At 56.5% G+C, this 12,627-nt stretch overlaps 1 protein-coding gene across 3 annotated transcripts in view; it reads right to left on the bottom strand.

Moving 5' to 3' along the window:
- Positions 1-12,627, bottom strand: part of LOC143151098 (LIM domain only protein 3) — a 57,233-nt gene that overhangs the window by 38,042 nt on the left and 6,564 nt on the right. Inside the window, exon 2 of one of the 3 annotated variants that reach the window (XM_076319904.1) lies at positions 6,376-6,780. The exons of 1 other annotated variant lie outside the window; for it this stretch is intronic. In XM_076319904.1, coding sequence (XP_076176019.1) covers positions 6,376-6,391 — 16 coding nt within the window. In that variant the 5' untranslated portion in view covers positions 6,392-6,780. Of the gene's footprint in view, positions 1-256; positions 1,040-6,375; positions 6,781-12,627 lie in introns of those variants that run through there. One more of the 3 variants, XM_076319903.1, reaches the window with a different exon arrangement.

The raw sequence follows: 12,627 nt of genomic DNA, 5'->3' as shown, positions 1-12,627 counted from the left end.
CAAGATACCGCGGACTCGGTTCGCGCAACGATACCTGCGAGACGTAAACAAGCTCCATCGAGCGGAGCAACGGCGGACGATCGCGCGCCTTCTCTCGTGAAACGGAACCGGCGAGCGTCCACGAAATAAGATCTTTCGCTTCGCGAATCGATTTAAATCCGTTCGTCTCTCGGGAGGGAAGACGGATACCTTTGCCCGCGTATACGCGTCGACCGCGAAACCGTATACGTACATCGTACGTACGTGGTTTACTCACCGTGAATCACGAACCAACTGGAAATCCTTAAAACCGTTCTCGAAGCAGCGACGAATAGGTAGCTCCCTCGATCCTTCGATAGGACGGGTACAAGTATCTTCCGACGACACTCATCAAACACACTCGATGAGTCGAACGAGTTCTTTCTTCGAGGAGAGAGCACGCGATAAGAAGGGAGTCGGAGATCGCGAGGAAAGCACGAGACGGGAATAATGGAAGAAAAGGAGAAAAGGAGGAAAGGAGAAGAGAAGGAAAGGAGGACAGGAGGAAAGGAGGAAAGGAGATGTTGTCGATATCCAACACTCGGAGTCACTTGTCGCGCGATATCGATCGATCGAGCGTACGCGTGCCGCGGAGTCGCGTGGGGTTGGATGCCGCGATGGAAAAATAATTCGATCGAATTGATTAGCGGGTACGCGTCGGAGGTACACGCGGTAGTGACGTATCGCGTCGTATCGGTGGCACCGCGGTGCGTTACTGGCGGTGCGCGGTGTCGCCGACGAGGAGGCAACGAGAGCGGAGGGCCACCGCCGGTTGGTCCGCAACGGCAGCTCACTTCGGAATGGAGAGGAAAGCGAGGGTACGGGACGGTACGCGACGGTACGCGAGGGTACGCGACGGTACGCGACGGTACGCGACGGTACGCGACGCGGGACCGCCAACCACTCGGCGCACTCTCGACTAGACTTTGCTCGACGCACTCGGCGGACGTCTCCTCGCTTCTCCTCGCTTCTCCTCGCTTCTCCTCGCTTCTCCTCGCTTCTCGTCGCTTCTCGTCGCTTCTCGTCGTTCGGCCGCCGTTCCTCGCTCCATACTGCGACGTCACTCGGTACGTCACGCGTGGTCCTGCGCATGCGCGGTTGCCCTTTCGGCGCGTGTCGCGTGCACATTCTCCGCCACCAACACACTTACGCGCGCCCTTTGTGCGCCGCTCGTCTTTATCAATCGGCCCTGCGACCGGGAGTCTCGAGCTACCAGGTGGCTGTCGCGTATCGTCGATCGCGATTCATCCGAAAGCTGTTGCTACGCCGAGCAACGAGGACGACCGTTTCTACGCGATGCGTACAAACGATCGAAACGACCGAAACGAATTTCCGAAAATCAAATTGTTCGATCCCTTTGTCGCGTTTCCGGTATCCTTGACACCCCCACCGGCCAAAATCCTCGACGATCGCGAAAAAACGGAGCCGAACGTTGTCGCGATATCGACGAGTAGCCACCGATAACAGCGACGAACGGCTCGCGGAACGAGACGAAACGATACGCGTCTTCCCGGCTCGAGGAGAGAAACACTTCCGTTCGATGGACGAGCAGCGTCGAACCGCGTCGAAAAGAACTAGGTCCTCCGTCGTGGGACGGTTTTCTAGGCGAAACGACGATTACCTCGACGCGAGCAAAAATATCCCAATCGGCTGCTCGTTGCGCGGGAATTGCGATAATTACTGCTAATGTAAATGTTCGTTAATGGGCGTTATTAAATACAACGCGGCAAAGTAGTCACCGCCGTCGGAGCGTACAAGCTGCGCCCGCGTCCGCTAACCGGTCCAATTATATTAATTAAACGAACATTATAATTAGCTAATTAAATCAAAAGCATTTCGGTAAACGCGCGCACGATCCGACGATCGCCGACCGGTGATTTTCGGGGTGCGCGTGCTCCGTGTCGCAGAACGCGATAAAGGTTTCACAATGACAGTGGTAAGCGGTATTGTTCGGTTAGATTTTCCATGATTTTACAGGCGATCATTTCGGCCCGGCTGAGATTACGCGATAATCAAATTCGCTCGCGGCAAACAAAATGACAGAGCGCCCAACCGTACCGTTAACCACCGTGCATCCCATTAGGAGTTTCACATTGCCGCCGATCGAACGCGAACGCGAACGCGAACGCGAACGCGGACGCGGACATGGACGTTGCCGAGCCTTTCGATCGAAAATTTTCCATCCCCGACACGAATTCGTTCCGCGGCCAGGCTAGAAGATTCCTTGGACGAGGTTTTAATCGAATACCGTTGAAAAGTATCCGTGTTTCGGAAAGAAAAACCAGGTCAATTAAAATTAATGGACGGCGTAATTAGGAAAGTCGTTACGGGTAGCTTACGCGAGATACGTTTCAATCCAATCAAGGGAAACGAGTTCCTTTTCTCGTCTTTAAAAAACTATTAAAATCTCTGTGCCGGCTGAACGAACCCCGCGTAAAAACAATCCCGCGATTGCGACGATTATATTCGTTTGGTCAACGCGGCGTTTTTCGTGCCGCCGAATCGACCGATCGAACGCGAAATCGAGAGAGTCGTTTCTCGAACGTTGCTTCGTCGTCGACGAGGAAACGGAACCCAGACCGAAGGAAGTTGGATCGTTTCAACGAACGTTGTGGAAACGTCTCGATCGCGTGTTCCCTAATCGCGAATAATTGTAAGCCGAAGCTCCCGGCACAGCGCGCGTGTACGCTTGTGCGTGTATACGCGTGTGCGCGTACCTTCGTGGCCAGGAAGCTTTGCAGGCCAGCCGGTTACAGTGACTCTCGAAAAGCGCCTCGTGTCATTAGTATGTTAATTGGTAACGCTCCGGCTGCCTACTCGGCTGGCTGCCACATCGAGTTTCGTACACGTATACGTCGTCGGAACCCGGCGTGTTTATACGTTAAGATGTTTAATCGCTTCTGTAATTATACTGTCCCTCAAAGGGTTAATTGTCCCATAAACCCATGAATACGTTAACGAGCCTGCCGTGCGCCCTGCGCCGTGCGCCGTGCGCCGTGCGCCTTGCGAACCTCGTCAAAGAACAAGGAGCCACGGAGGCAACGAGGAAAGGGACCGACCGTGGTACCGAGCGACCCATCGACGAACGTACACGGCCGACCGCACGACCGAAGGTACGCGGTACGCGATTCGCCTTCCAGGGAATCGTACGCACGAGTCGACCACGAGCCAACAATTATCGACAAGACGATCGAGTACTCGAGACCGATTCGTCGCGGTTGCGCGACGCGAACGCATCTTTTTTTCTCCGTTTAATGGAACCGACATCGAGGACACGATGCCTCGTGGCGGATCCTTGGAAACTTCCCGAGGAAATGGAAGTGTTGAGAAAGGAAGCGACAGTGGGGAGAGTGCATTGTCACTCCGTTATAATTAAGAAGATAGACTTTAAATCCGGAATGTAAAGCGAGGGAGAGCGACGGGGTGGTGAAGGGCGGTGGAGAGCGACGGAGGGCGCCGGAGGAACAGAGAGAGGGCTAGTCGTTGCGGGCTAAACGAGTGGTAAAAGGCCGGTCTGCGAGACGTAGAAGGGAGCACCGACGGGAGGGGGTGTGGTGGTGGTGGTGGTGGTGGTGGTGGTGGAGAAGGTGGAGGAGGAGGAGGAGGCGGAGGGGGTGGAGGAGGTGGAGCAGAGGACTCGGATGGAAATTAATTCATTACTCTAATGCGTTGAACGAGAGAATGGGCCGGGAATTGAAGCGTCGAGTGGCAAGCATTTCGCGAAAGATGGATGTCTCGTTTTCATTCCGAAAATTAACACTCTTCGTTACTCGTCGACCGGTTGTAAGAAATTCTTTATACTTTCTCCGGAGCCCTGACCCATCTTCGGTTCCACTTACATCTCGTCCTTTTGTTTACCGTTCGATCCATCGTATCCGCGTCCTTGCCACTGGTCGTCAACGTTTAACGCCGAACGCGACGGATTCCGGACTCGAGGTTCGTTCGGTTGCGCTACCCTTCGCGTCTCGTTCGAGTTCGGTGTTCTCGCGGTCCGGTGTTTATAAATAAACCGGAAGTATTTAACGCTTCGGAAACACTTTGGACACCTTCCTTCCGAACGAGGAGCAAATTGGCACGCGGCGCGATATCGCCGTAGAGAAAACGTCGTCGTCTCGCGGAAACGGACAACGATAATAATTCGGTTCCGGCGAAGAACGGCCAATCTCCTGTTCCATTTAACATACGCCGCCTAATAATACCTAACTCGTGGAATCGAGCTCTATCCGGTGCTCCGTCTCTGTTTCTTTCTCTCTCTTTTTCTGGACGGCGAGCTCGAAACGGTCGGTCGGTCGGTCGGTCGGTCGGTCGGACTGCAATCCGGATATCGAGCGATTCGGGAGGATAGGTCGAACGTGGACGTGTCACGAAGTCGTCCTAAAGGGTACCATTGATACCAATTTAAACCGAATATCGGTCGCGTTTCCTCGGATATAGCATTATCGACTACGAATCGAAGCGATTTCGACAAGCTTTGGCCAATCCGCAGCTATATCCGTTCAAACGGCCGTCACAGCCACGCGTAATTAAATTTAACGCGCTACCTTTGACTTTCCCCGTGACCCAGATTCGCGGTATCCTATTCCGAGCGTTCTTTTCGATCGGAGTCCCCGTTAGCGTTTCCCGCGTCGATTCGTTTCGGTGGTAGTTCGCGCCGGAACCCGACACCCCGAGTCGAAGGTCGATCGCGCGCGAAACTCGATTCGAGGATCGGGAACGATATTAAAATCGACGGTTCGGAGGAATTCCACGAGAAGCGGTCTCGGCGCGAAGGTCTACGAGTTACCGGTTCGCGCTGGAGAGCAGTTACGGACATCGGGTATGGATGCGAAGCAATTAAAGGCCGAATTGCTCGTTTGCTAGAATTTAAATGCAGCAGTTAAGGAGAACGACTCGGTTCGCGCGCACGGTGTAATTTATTCGTTCGAAAAAGCTCCTGGCGGCGGTCCGTTGTTCCGGTGGTCTACCGGCGCGAGGCAGGAGGCCTCGTCGTAGGACGATCGTTGGACGGTAGAGGAACGACCGCGTTTCGATCGATCCGTGTGTACTTTTTTCAAACGGTCGGAAGGAAAGGGCACGGCGTGCCTTCGTCGGCGCTCGTTGGTGATTGCGGATGCCTTCTTCACGGTCCCCGATGTAATTTTCTGAATGACTGCGTAATTAAAACTCTAATTTCCTGCGCTTAATTGACCGGAGTCTTGGCTCCCTCCTTGCTCGGCTCCTCTCGCTCCTTACCTCTCCCCGTCTCTCGGTCGACTCGCGCTCGTCCCGGTCCCTCCCCTCTCGTCGTCCCTCCCTCGATCTCGTAAATCGAGGAACGAAGAGGACGGACCGTTATCCTTTGCGCGTTTAACGCGAAAACTTTTTTCCCCGTGACGCGCTTACGAGGTGGCGCGGCGTCGATCGAAAGAAATTTACCGGTCCGTTCGACCTCGATCTTACGACCGCGCTGCGAGCCTCTAAACGCACCGCGTTCGTTTACCGTTCGAACGAGAACGCGATCCCCTCTCCTCGTAAAACCCGCGCCCCGAGCGCTCGGGAAATTCTTCCCGATGCACGCTTCGTACGCCCAATCTTCCCGGAGCGCGCACCAGCGCCCGCGCCCGCGCCCGCGCCCGCGCCCGCGCTCGCGCCCACGACCGTGCCCGCGTCGCCGCGACTCTTTGAATAATTAGATTCGTCTCCGCTGACCGGAGGCAATTATAATTGCCGACTCGTTTCGCAATTATAAGTTTCTGCGAGACTTGGCATGGGGCGGCGCAACGCGGCACGGCAGAGTATTCGCTGGAACAGGCCCGGTCGACTGCCGAGGGGTACGAATGCCGGTGACGGACAAGATTTGCGAGAGGAAGAAAGAGGAAGCGATGCGGTGGATGAAAACGAGGGGACGAGCGCGTGAAAACGTTAATTGGGCCGACCTGCTCGGAAACTAGTTACGGAAGGACCCCACGCGACGCTCCGCGCCTCACCGCACCGCACCGCACCACACCGCACCGCACCGCACCGCACCGCACCGCACCGCAACGCAACGCACCGCACCGCACCGCACCGCAACGCGTCCGATCCGTGGAGGGACCGATGCGCGTTTTCTTATTCCGGGTGGGAAATTCGACCGCGAGAAAACGACTCGCTCGCGTTCAGCGGCGAAGCTCGGTGAGGAAGAAACGGTATCGCGGGAACGGGGCACGAGATACGCGCCGGTTGCTCGAGACGCCTCTGAGAACCACGGCGAAAAGGTGGCGGTCGTGGAAGAAAGTGGAATCGCGAATAAAAAGTCGCGGAAGTAGCGCGTAAAGTATAAGGTAAACCAAAGTAAAAGGAGCGACTGGATGCTAGGGGATAGAAATGGATGTTACTTACTTGGACTTTGGAGCATTTCTGTCTCTCCGTTTCCACCCTCCTCCCTCTGTCTCTCGCGCGTATTACCCTAGTTCGCTTCCGCGCTTTCTTCTCTCGGTGTCGATTCCTCTCCGTCTCGCTCGTCGAAAGAGCTTTTTTTCGCATATCGTCGTCGGCTGTTGCTCCGCGACGCCGCGCCGCGCCGCGCTGGACGAACCGCTATCTCGCGTCCCGTAAAATCCTCCTCGAACCCCGACGCACGGGTTCCGCGGTTCTTTCGAGCTCGTTCGGCCACCCTAAAGGTGTCGGCGAGCTCGTTTCAAAGGTGTTCGCCGAGAAACTTGCGGGACTACCAGATTCCCTCAAAGCTAATGATCTTCTTCGTTAGGGTGGCGAGGCGCGTACAAAAGGCTCCAATTACGGTACCTAAGAAAAATTACGAAATAACGAGACAGCACCGTTCGATGCTCCCGGGCGCACGAAATTTCGATCGCGTCGCGCGTCGCGCGTCGCTACACCGCGAGAACTCGATGTCGCGAATAAGAAACAAGGGAGAACCCGGTCCTTTCTTTTCGTTGCACGCTTCCAAAGTCCCCGTAAGCTTTTCGACTTTAGACGCGAGCGAAACTTTCGCCCTCTCGACCGCGCGCTTTTTAACCCTCTCTCCCTCTTCTTTGTAACTACCGCTCTTTTCCGTGGACGCCGCGATGGAAACGGTGGCTTCGTGGCACGGAGAAGTTAATTATAAGCGATACCAATCTCTTGGGGTTGTTGGGCGGTTGGTAGAACTGGGAAGCCATGACAGCCAATTACCACCCCGTGCAGACCCTCGCGCACGAGCCACCGTGTTCGCTCTCGGTCGGTCTCGCTCTCGTTCTCGCTATCGCTCGGTCTCTCCCCGTCTCGCGTTCGCTCCGACGACTCGCTCCGTCCTTCTCCTTGTCCTTTGCTCGAGACTTTCTCTCCCATTCTCTCCACCCTATCTTCCCTACATCCGTTTCACACGAACGAACACGCGGACACGCGGACACGCGGGCACGCGGGCACGCGGGCACGCGGACACGCGGACATGAATGCGCGCGTGCACGCCACGCGTACATTTACACGTGCTCTCTCCCGCCGGTATAGGAAATTAAAAGACCGGGCGATGATTGCGCACGGCCTTTCCACCCCCTGCTTCCTACCTACCCCCGGACCCCCCGTTCGCCCTACACCTTAGAATCCACCCGTGGCCCTCCACCGCCCGAGGAAAAGAAACGAGAGGAGAGAAGAAGGGCGTTCGTTCTGCTTAGCGAAAATTACGGAATTGGCCGGGAAAAGTGATTGGGATTGGCCCCTTTACCGCGTTTGTCCGTGGCTCGTTTCGCCTCGTTGAAGCATCCGAAACGGACACCCTGGCCGAACGCTCGCTCGTCGGAAGAGGAATTTCGATCGCGCCGCTACCGGGTGCTTCACCCTCGAGGGATACGAGTCGCGAAATACGGGAAAGTCGCGTTCGAAACCCCGAACAGGCTCGGCGTCCCGTTGTTCGTTGGATAAAAAGTGTTCTACCCCTGTTTGCACCTCGCTCGACGTTTCGTCCGACAAACAGAGCGAATCGAATTCGCTCCGCGTTTTCGAAGGGCCCGCGCCGTTTATCGCTCGCCGTTCGCCACTCGCCTTTGGTCGTTCCCCGTGCGCCGTTCGCCGTTCGCAACTCGCTGCGCGGATCGGTTCCATCCATTAGGGGCTTACGTCGCGCGACAATGGGGATCAACCTTTGGGAGAATGCAACGAGAAAGCGGCAACGGCTGCCGTGACAGCTGATCGTACCGGGTGTCGTTTTTAAGCCGCTTCCGAGCGACGGCTCGTTCGCGTTTCCCGCGAGAAACCAGGGTTCGTAGCCGGACTCGAGAAAATCCGCGCGTTCGTTCTCTCTTCGAGAAAAACTAAGAAGCAACGACGAGTACGAGAAATCGTTTAACGTATTCGTTACGCGGCACGGTGTCCACGATCGCGAGAAAGTTGCGCAAGTTTCGCGGGTCCGTGTTCGGAGGAAAACTTGCGAGCTCTTTCGCGGGACACGGAAGCCCGAAGAGAAGAAGGTTCGGGCGTCGCTCGTCTCGTTTTACGTTCGCGTATACGTGGCGGAGCACCCCGAGCTCGAGGCCGAACGAACGTTTCTTCGCCGCGTACGCGGGATATTACGGACGAAAAAAGGGGATACTCGGGATGGATCGGGCAAATCGAGAGAGAACGATGAGTATCGATCGGTCGAGGAGTAACGCCCGATTTAACGCGAGCCCCATCGGGGTGAAACTTTTCTCGTCTCGACGGAAACAAAGAATCTCGGGGATTGCGAGAAAGCGTGTCCCTATCGCGAACCGAATCTCGCGCGAACGACCGGCCCCGATCTCGAGCGATCGTCGGAACGTGGCCGACGCGCGTGCAACGTATTTGCTAAATTGCTACGGCGAACGAGGATAAGAGTAACGAGTTAGGGACCTTGCGTGCGCCCTGTATCGCCGTTCCGCGATATACCTACCCCCGCCCGACGCGATCGGTACTTTCGTACGCGCGTCTCTTCGCACCCACCCTCCCTCCAACGAAAAAAACGATGCTCGGTGAATAGTTTACCATCGAAACGGGAACGTGCGCCCTTTCGTTGGATCGGCGACCACCTCGTTGCGCGAAACAACAGGATGCACGTTCCTGTTCGCTTCGGTGCGAGACCACGGACGGAATCGTAGCCCGGAACCTCGCGAAAAGTTCGTTTACCCACCGAGGAACGGTATCGAAGTTAACGATCGAACCGTTTCTCGAGAAATCAATCGCAGAATGGTCTCGTTAATCCGGCGGGGTGGTTTCTGGATGCTCGGCTGCTCGGCTGCTCGGCTGCTCTTACATCGCGTAATAGTATCGGGCCATCCCCCTCGTTGGCCTTAAACCTCCCAGCTGACCCCGCTACCCCCCGCTCCTCGTTCCCCGTTCCCCGCCGACTCTTCGGACCGAACCACCCTCTCCGCCCCTCCGGCTCTTCGGCTCTCCGACTCTCCGGTTCTCCGCCTCTCCGGCTCTCCGGCTCTTCGCCTCTTCGCCGCTACGCCGTTTCCCAGCTAAGTCTGCGAGTGACTGAGTGGTTATTTAGGTAAGAGCCGGTCTCCCCGTGCAGAAGCTACCCCCACCTCGCTCGGCTCCGCGCCTAAGTAATGGTCCCGCAACATATTGTGCGGGGAAAAACTCGCTCGCTTATTTACGCTACTCCGGCCGCGAGAAAGAAAGAGAAGAGTTCCTTTCGACTCGCGTCGAGCTCGATCGCGGCTTCGGTGGAAGCAACCGATCGAGTCGAATTCGAGAACGAAAGCTCCCACCGCGGTCGACCGATCGGCACAATTACGGATCGGACGAACGAAAGCTGGATCCGTTGATCGCCCGTTGCGTAGGCCGGCGAACTCGAATCTCGAACCTCAAAGTTCACGGCGACGATGCGTCGCTCTCGTGTCTCGCGCGACCCCGAGCCGAGCCGAGCCGAGCCGAGAGGAGCCGAGCCGAGCCAGCACGTGTCGAACGGCCGCGACACGTGCGGCGTATGGCCAAAAATCGATATTTTTCCCCCAAGTTCGTTGCATCGTATTATTCCAACGCGAACCTTCGGACGCGCGAATTTCTCGAGCCTCGAGAATTCCCACGACGCGCGCGACTGTTCGAGAACGGAACGTTCGCGTCCGGAGATGCTCGCAAAGGAAGAACACTCGAATCGTTTCGGCCGCAACGAGCGATCGCGCATCTCGGAGGAAAGGCTCGTTTTCCCGATGAAACGATTCGTTCCTCGTTCGTTCGATAAATATCGAAACGCGAGTTTCGTTCGCGCGACGCCCGATCGCGATTCGATCGATTCTCGAGCCGATTCGGCGAACGCGGCGTGCCGCGCGTCCCGAACAATGGACCCACTTGAGCAATAAACAAAAACGGTACGTAGCCATCGACGGAGCGCAGTCAGCGGCGATACGCAGCACGGTAGGGTAGAGACGATCCGATTACGACCGCATCATGGGAAAGTCAACTCCCGAACCGAGGGTAGGAACCCGATTCGTCCTATCGTATCCTATTGTGCGAGCACTGTCACCGATGCGTATAATTCGAAGGGATCCACGCGCATCCACGCGCTTCGGCATTAATTTCGAGCACAAAAAGGTGCTCGGTGACGGAGCGCGCCGAGAACGAAAATCGAACGCGAATCTTTTCGAGCGCTGTTCGAAAAGGGAGACCGGAGAGGCTCGCCGAGGGAAAAATTTCGAAATTCGGGAGAGTCGACGTCGCTCGGGACGAAAAAAAAAAAACGTAAACGCGAATCGGATGCACTGGAAGCGGGAGTGGGAGCTAGCCGGCGACAAGAAGAAACCGCGAAGAAAAGACGGGCCACAATGGGCCGTTTATCAAAAAGTCGTGATACCGCGCTGCCCGCGCCTTTCCACCGGCGCGGATAGGTCCATCAATAAAACCGAGTGATTTAGCGAGTCCCTGGCGGACGAAGCGGGAAAAGCAAGGTGGCGGAGCACGAATTTCCAAGATAAAGGGGTCAACAATGGACGGTAACCGATGGTTGGTATTCGGCCAGTGTCGAAACGCCGCCTTCCAATCACTCGCCGATAACAATGCCTTCGGTCTGGTTTATAAATCCGTGCATTGTTGCGAACTTAAAAGCTCTCGCGGCGGGGGAGCGAGGCGAGTCGACGCGATGCGATGCGATGCGATGCGAGGTGAGGCGAGGCGAGGCGAGGCGAGGCGAGGCGAGGCGAGGCGAGGCGACGCGAGGCGAAGCGACGCGGCGAAGAACGGACCGAGGACCGGGGAGAGGGAATCTACTCAAGATCTCGAGCGTCGAAAGCACCGTTGGAAAGCAAGAAGAAGAGAGAACGAGGGGGGTGCCGAGGGCGGGGAGCGTGGGTGTTTAAAGAGTGGGAGCGAGAAAATGGTGGCAGAGCTCGAGAGCCGTGTAAAAGCATTGAGAGCACTTTAATGAATACGATTAGGGGCGTTAACTGTGAAGGATTGCCAAGCCGAAGAAAGCGGCGCACCAGGGAAAGCTCTTTACCGGCGTCTTCGGCCGTACCCGTACCCGTGACCGTGCCCGTGCCCGTGCCCGTAATCGTACCCGTTACCGAACCCGGAGACGGATCCTCGTCGTCGAGAAAATTTTCGGTTCGACGTCCGGGCGGGCCGCGATCTCTCCTCGTTCTTGTTCGTTTTCGTTTCGTCTTTTCGGCTACGGACCGATCGAGCTCTCCTCGACCGGCAAACTTGGAAAACGTTGGTCCCGAGAGATCCGTGTATCTCCGGCAGATGCACTTATCTCTCCGTTAGGACGCGACGTCGCGTTATCGGCGCGCCAACGACAAACCCACTTCCTATGCACATTCTTGTTCTTTCTCGTCGGTCCGGCCTGGCCGGGAATAAACTGGCTCATTAGCGGACCCGATGGAACCCGATAGAACTCGAGCGCTACCTACGCGAGACGAAGCGAGTCGATGCGAGTCGATGCGAGTCGATGCGAGCCGATGCGAGCCACGCAGTTGCGCGCGTTCGTTGCAACGTTCGAAAAGCAGCCACGTGTATCCGTTCGATGGACGAAACGCTTAGTCGTAACGACCGAAACTTTTCGTCGTTCCAATTAGCGACGACATTGTTACTCGAGCCATCGCGCGTGTCTCCGTTGTAACGATCCTACCTGCCCGGGTACTTGCACGGTGCTCGTTAAATTATCGCCAAAGGCGACGAATCGAGGACACCGTTTTAAGGTACGCGCAATCTATGGCAATTAACCGCGTGCATCGATCGAGGTATCGCGACCTTTCGCGAATTATTTTTCTCCTTTCCCCGAAGCTGACCCACGAACCGAGATACCGGAGCAACGTTTCCCGCGCGGTTTCGTATCCAACTTCGTTTCCGGTGTCGACCGATGCCCCTGTGTCGAGAGTCGTTGCTCGGTCCAGCACGGAACACACGGCCCGGATCGCGTAGCCACGCAAATGCGTGCACGTGTAAAGGACGTGACGCTGTGCCGCGCCGACCGACTGCCTGCCTGCCTGCTTGCCTGCCTGCCTGCCTGACACTCGACTCGACTCGACTCGACTCGACCGCTCTAGCTTACTCCACGCAATTATAAATCCCTAATTACGAACCCGCGCGCCATGCTCGGTACACCCTCTCGTGCAGCGTAACTTTCCACGACCCCGACTCTATCCCCGCATCCTCTTCCTCGCGTTATTATCGCTACCCGTATCTCGATCCTCG

Source organism: Ptiloglossa arizonensis, chromosome 9 (genome assembly GCF_051014685.1).
Source record: "Ptiloglossa arizonensis isolate GNS036 chromosome 9, iyPtiAriz1_principal, whole genome shotgun sequence".
Taxonomy (NCBI): domain Eukaryota; kingdom Metazoa; phylum Arthropoda; class Insecta; order Hymenoptera; family Colletidae; genus Ptiloglossa; species Ptiloglossa arizonensis.
This window is presented reverse-complemented; position numbering and strand designations above follow the sequence as displayed.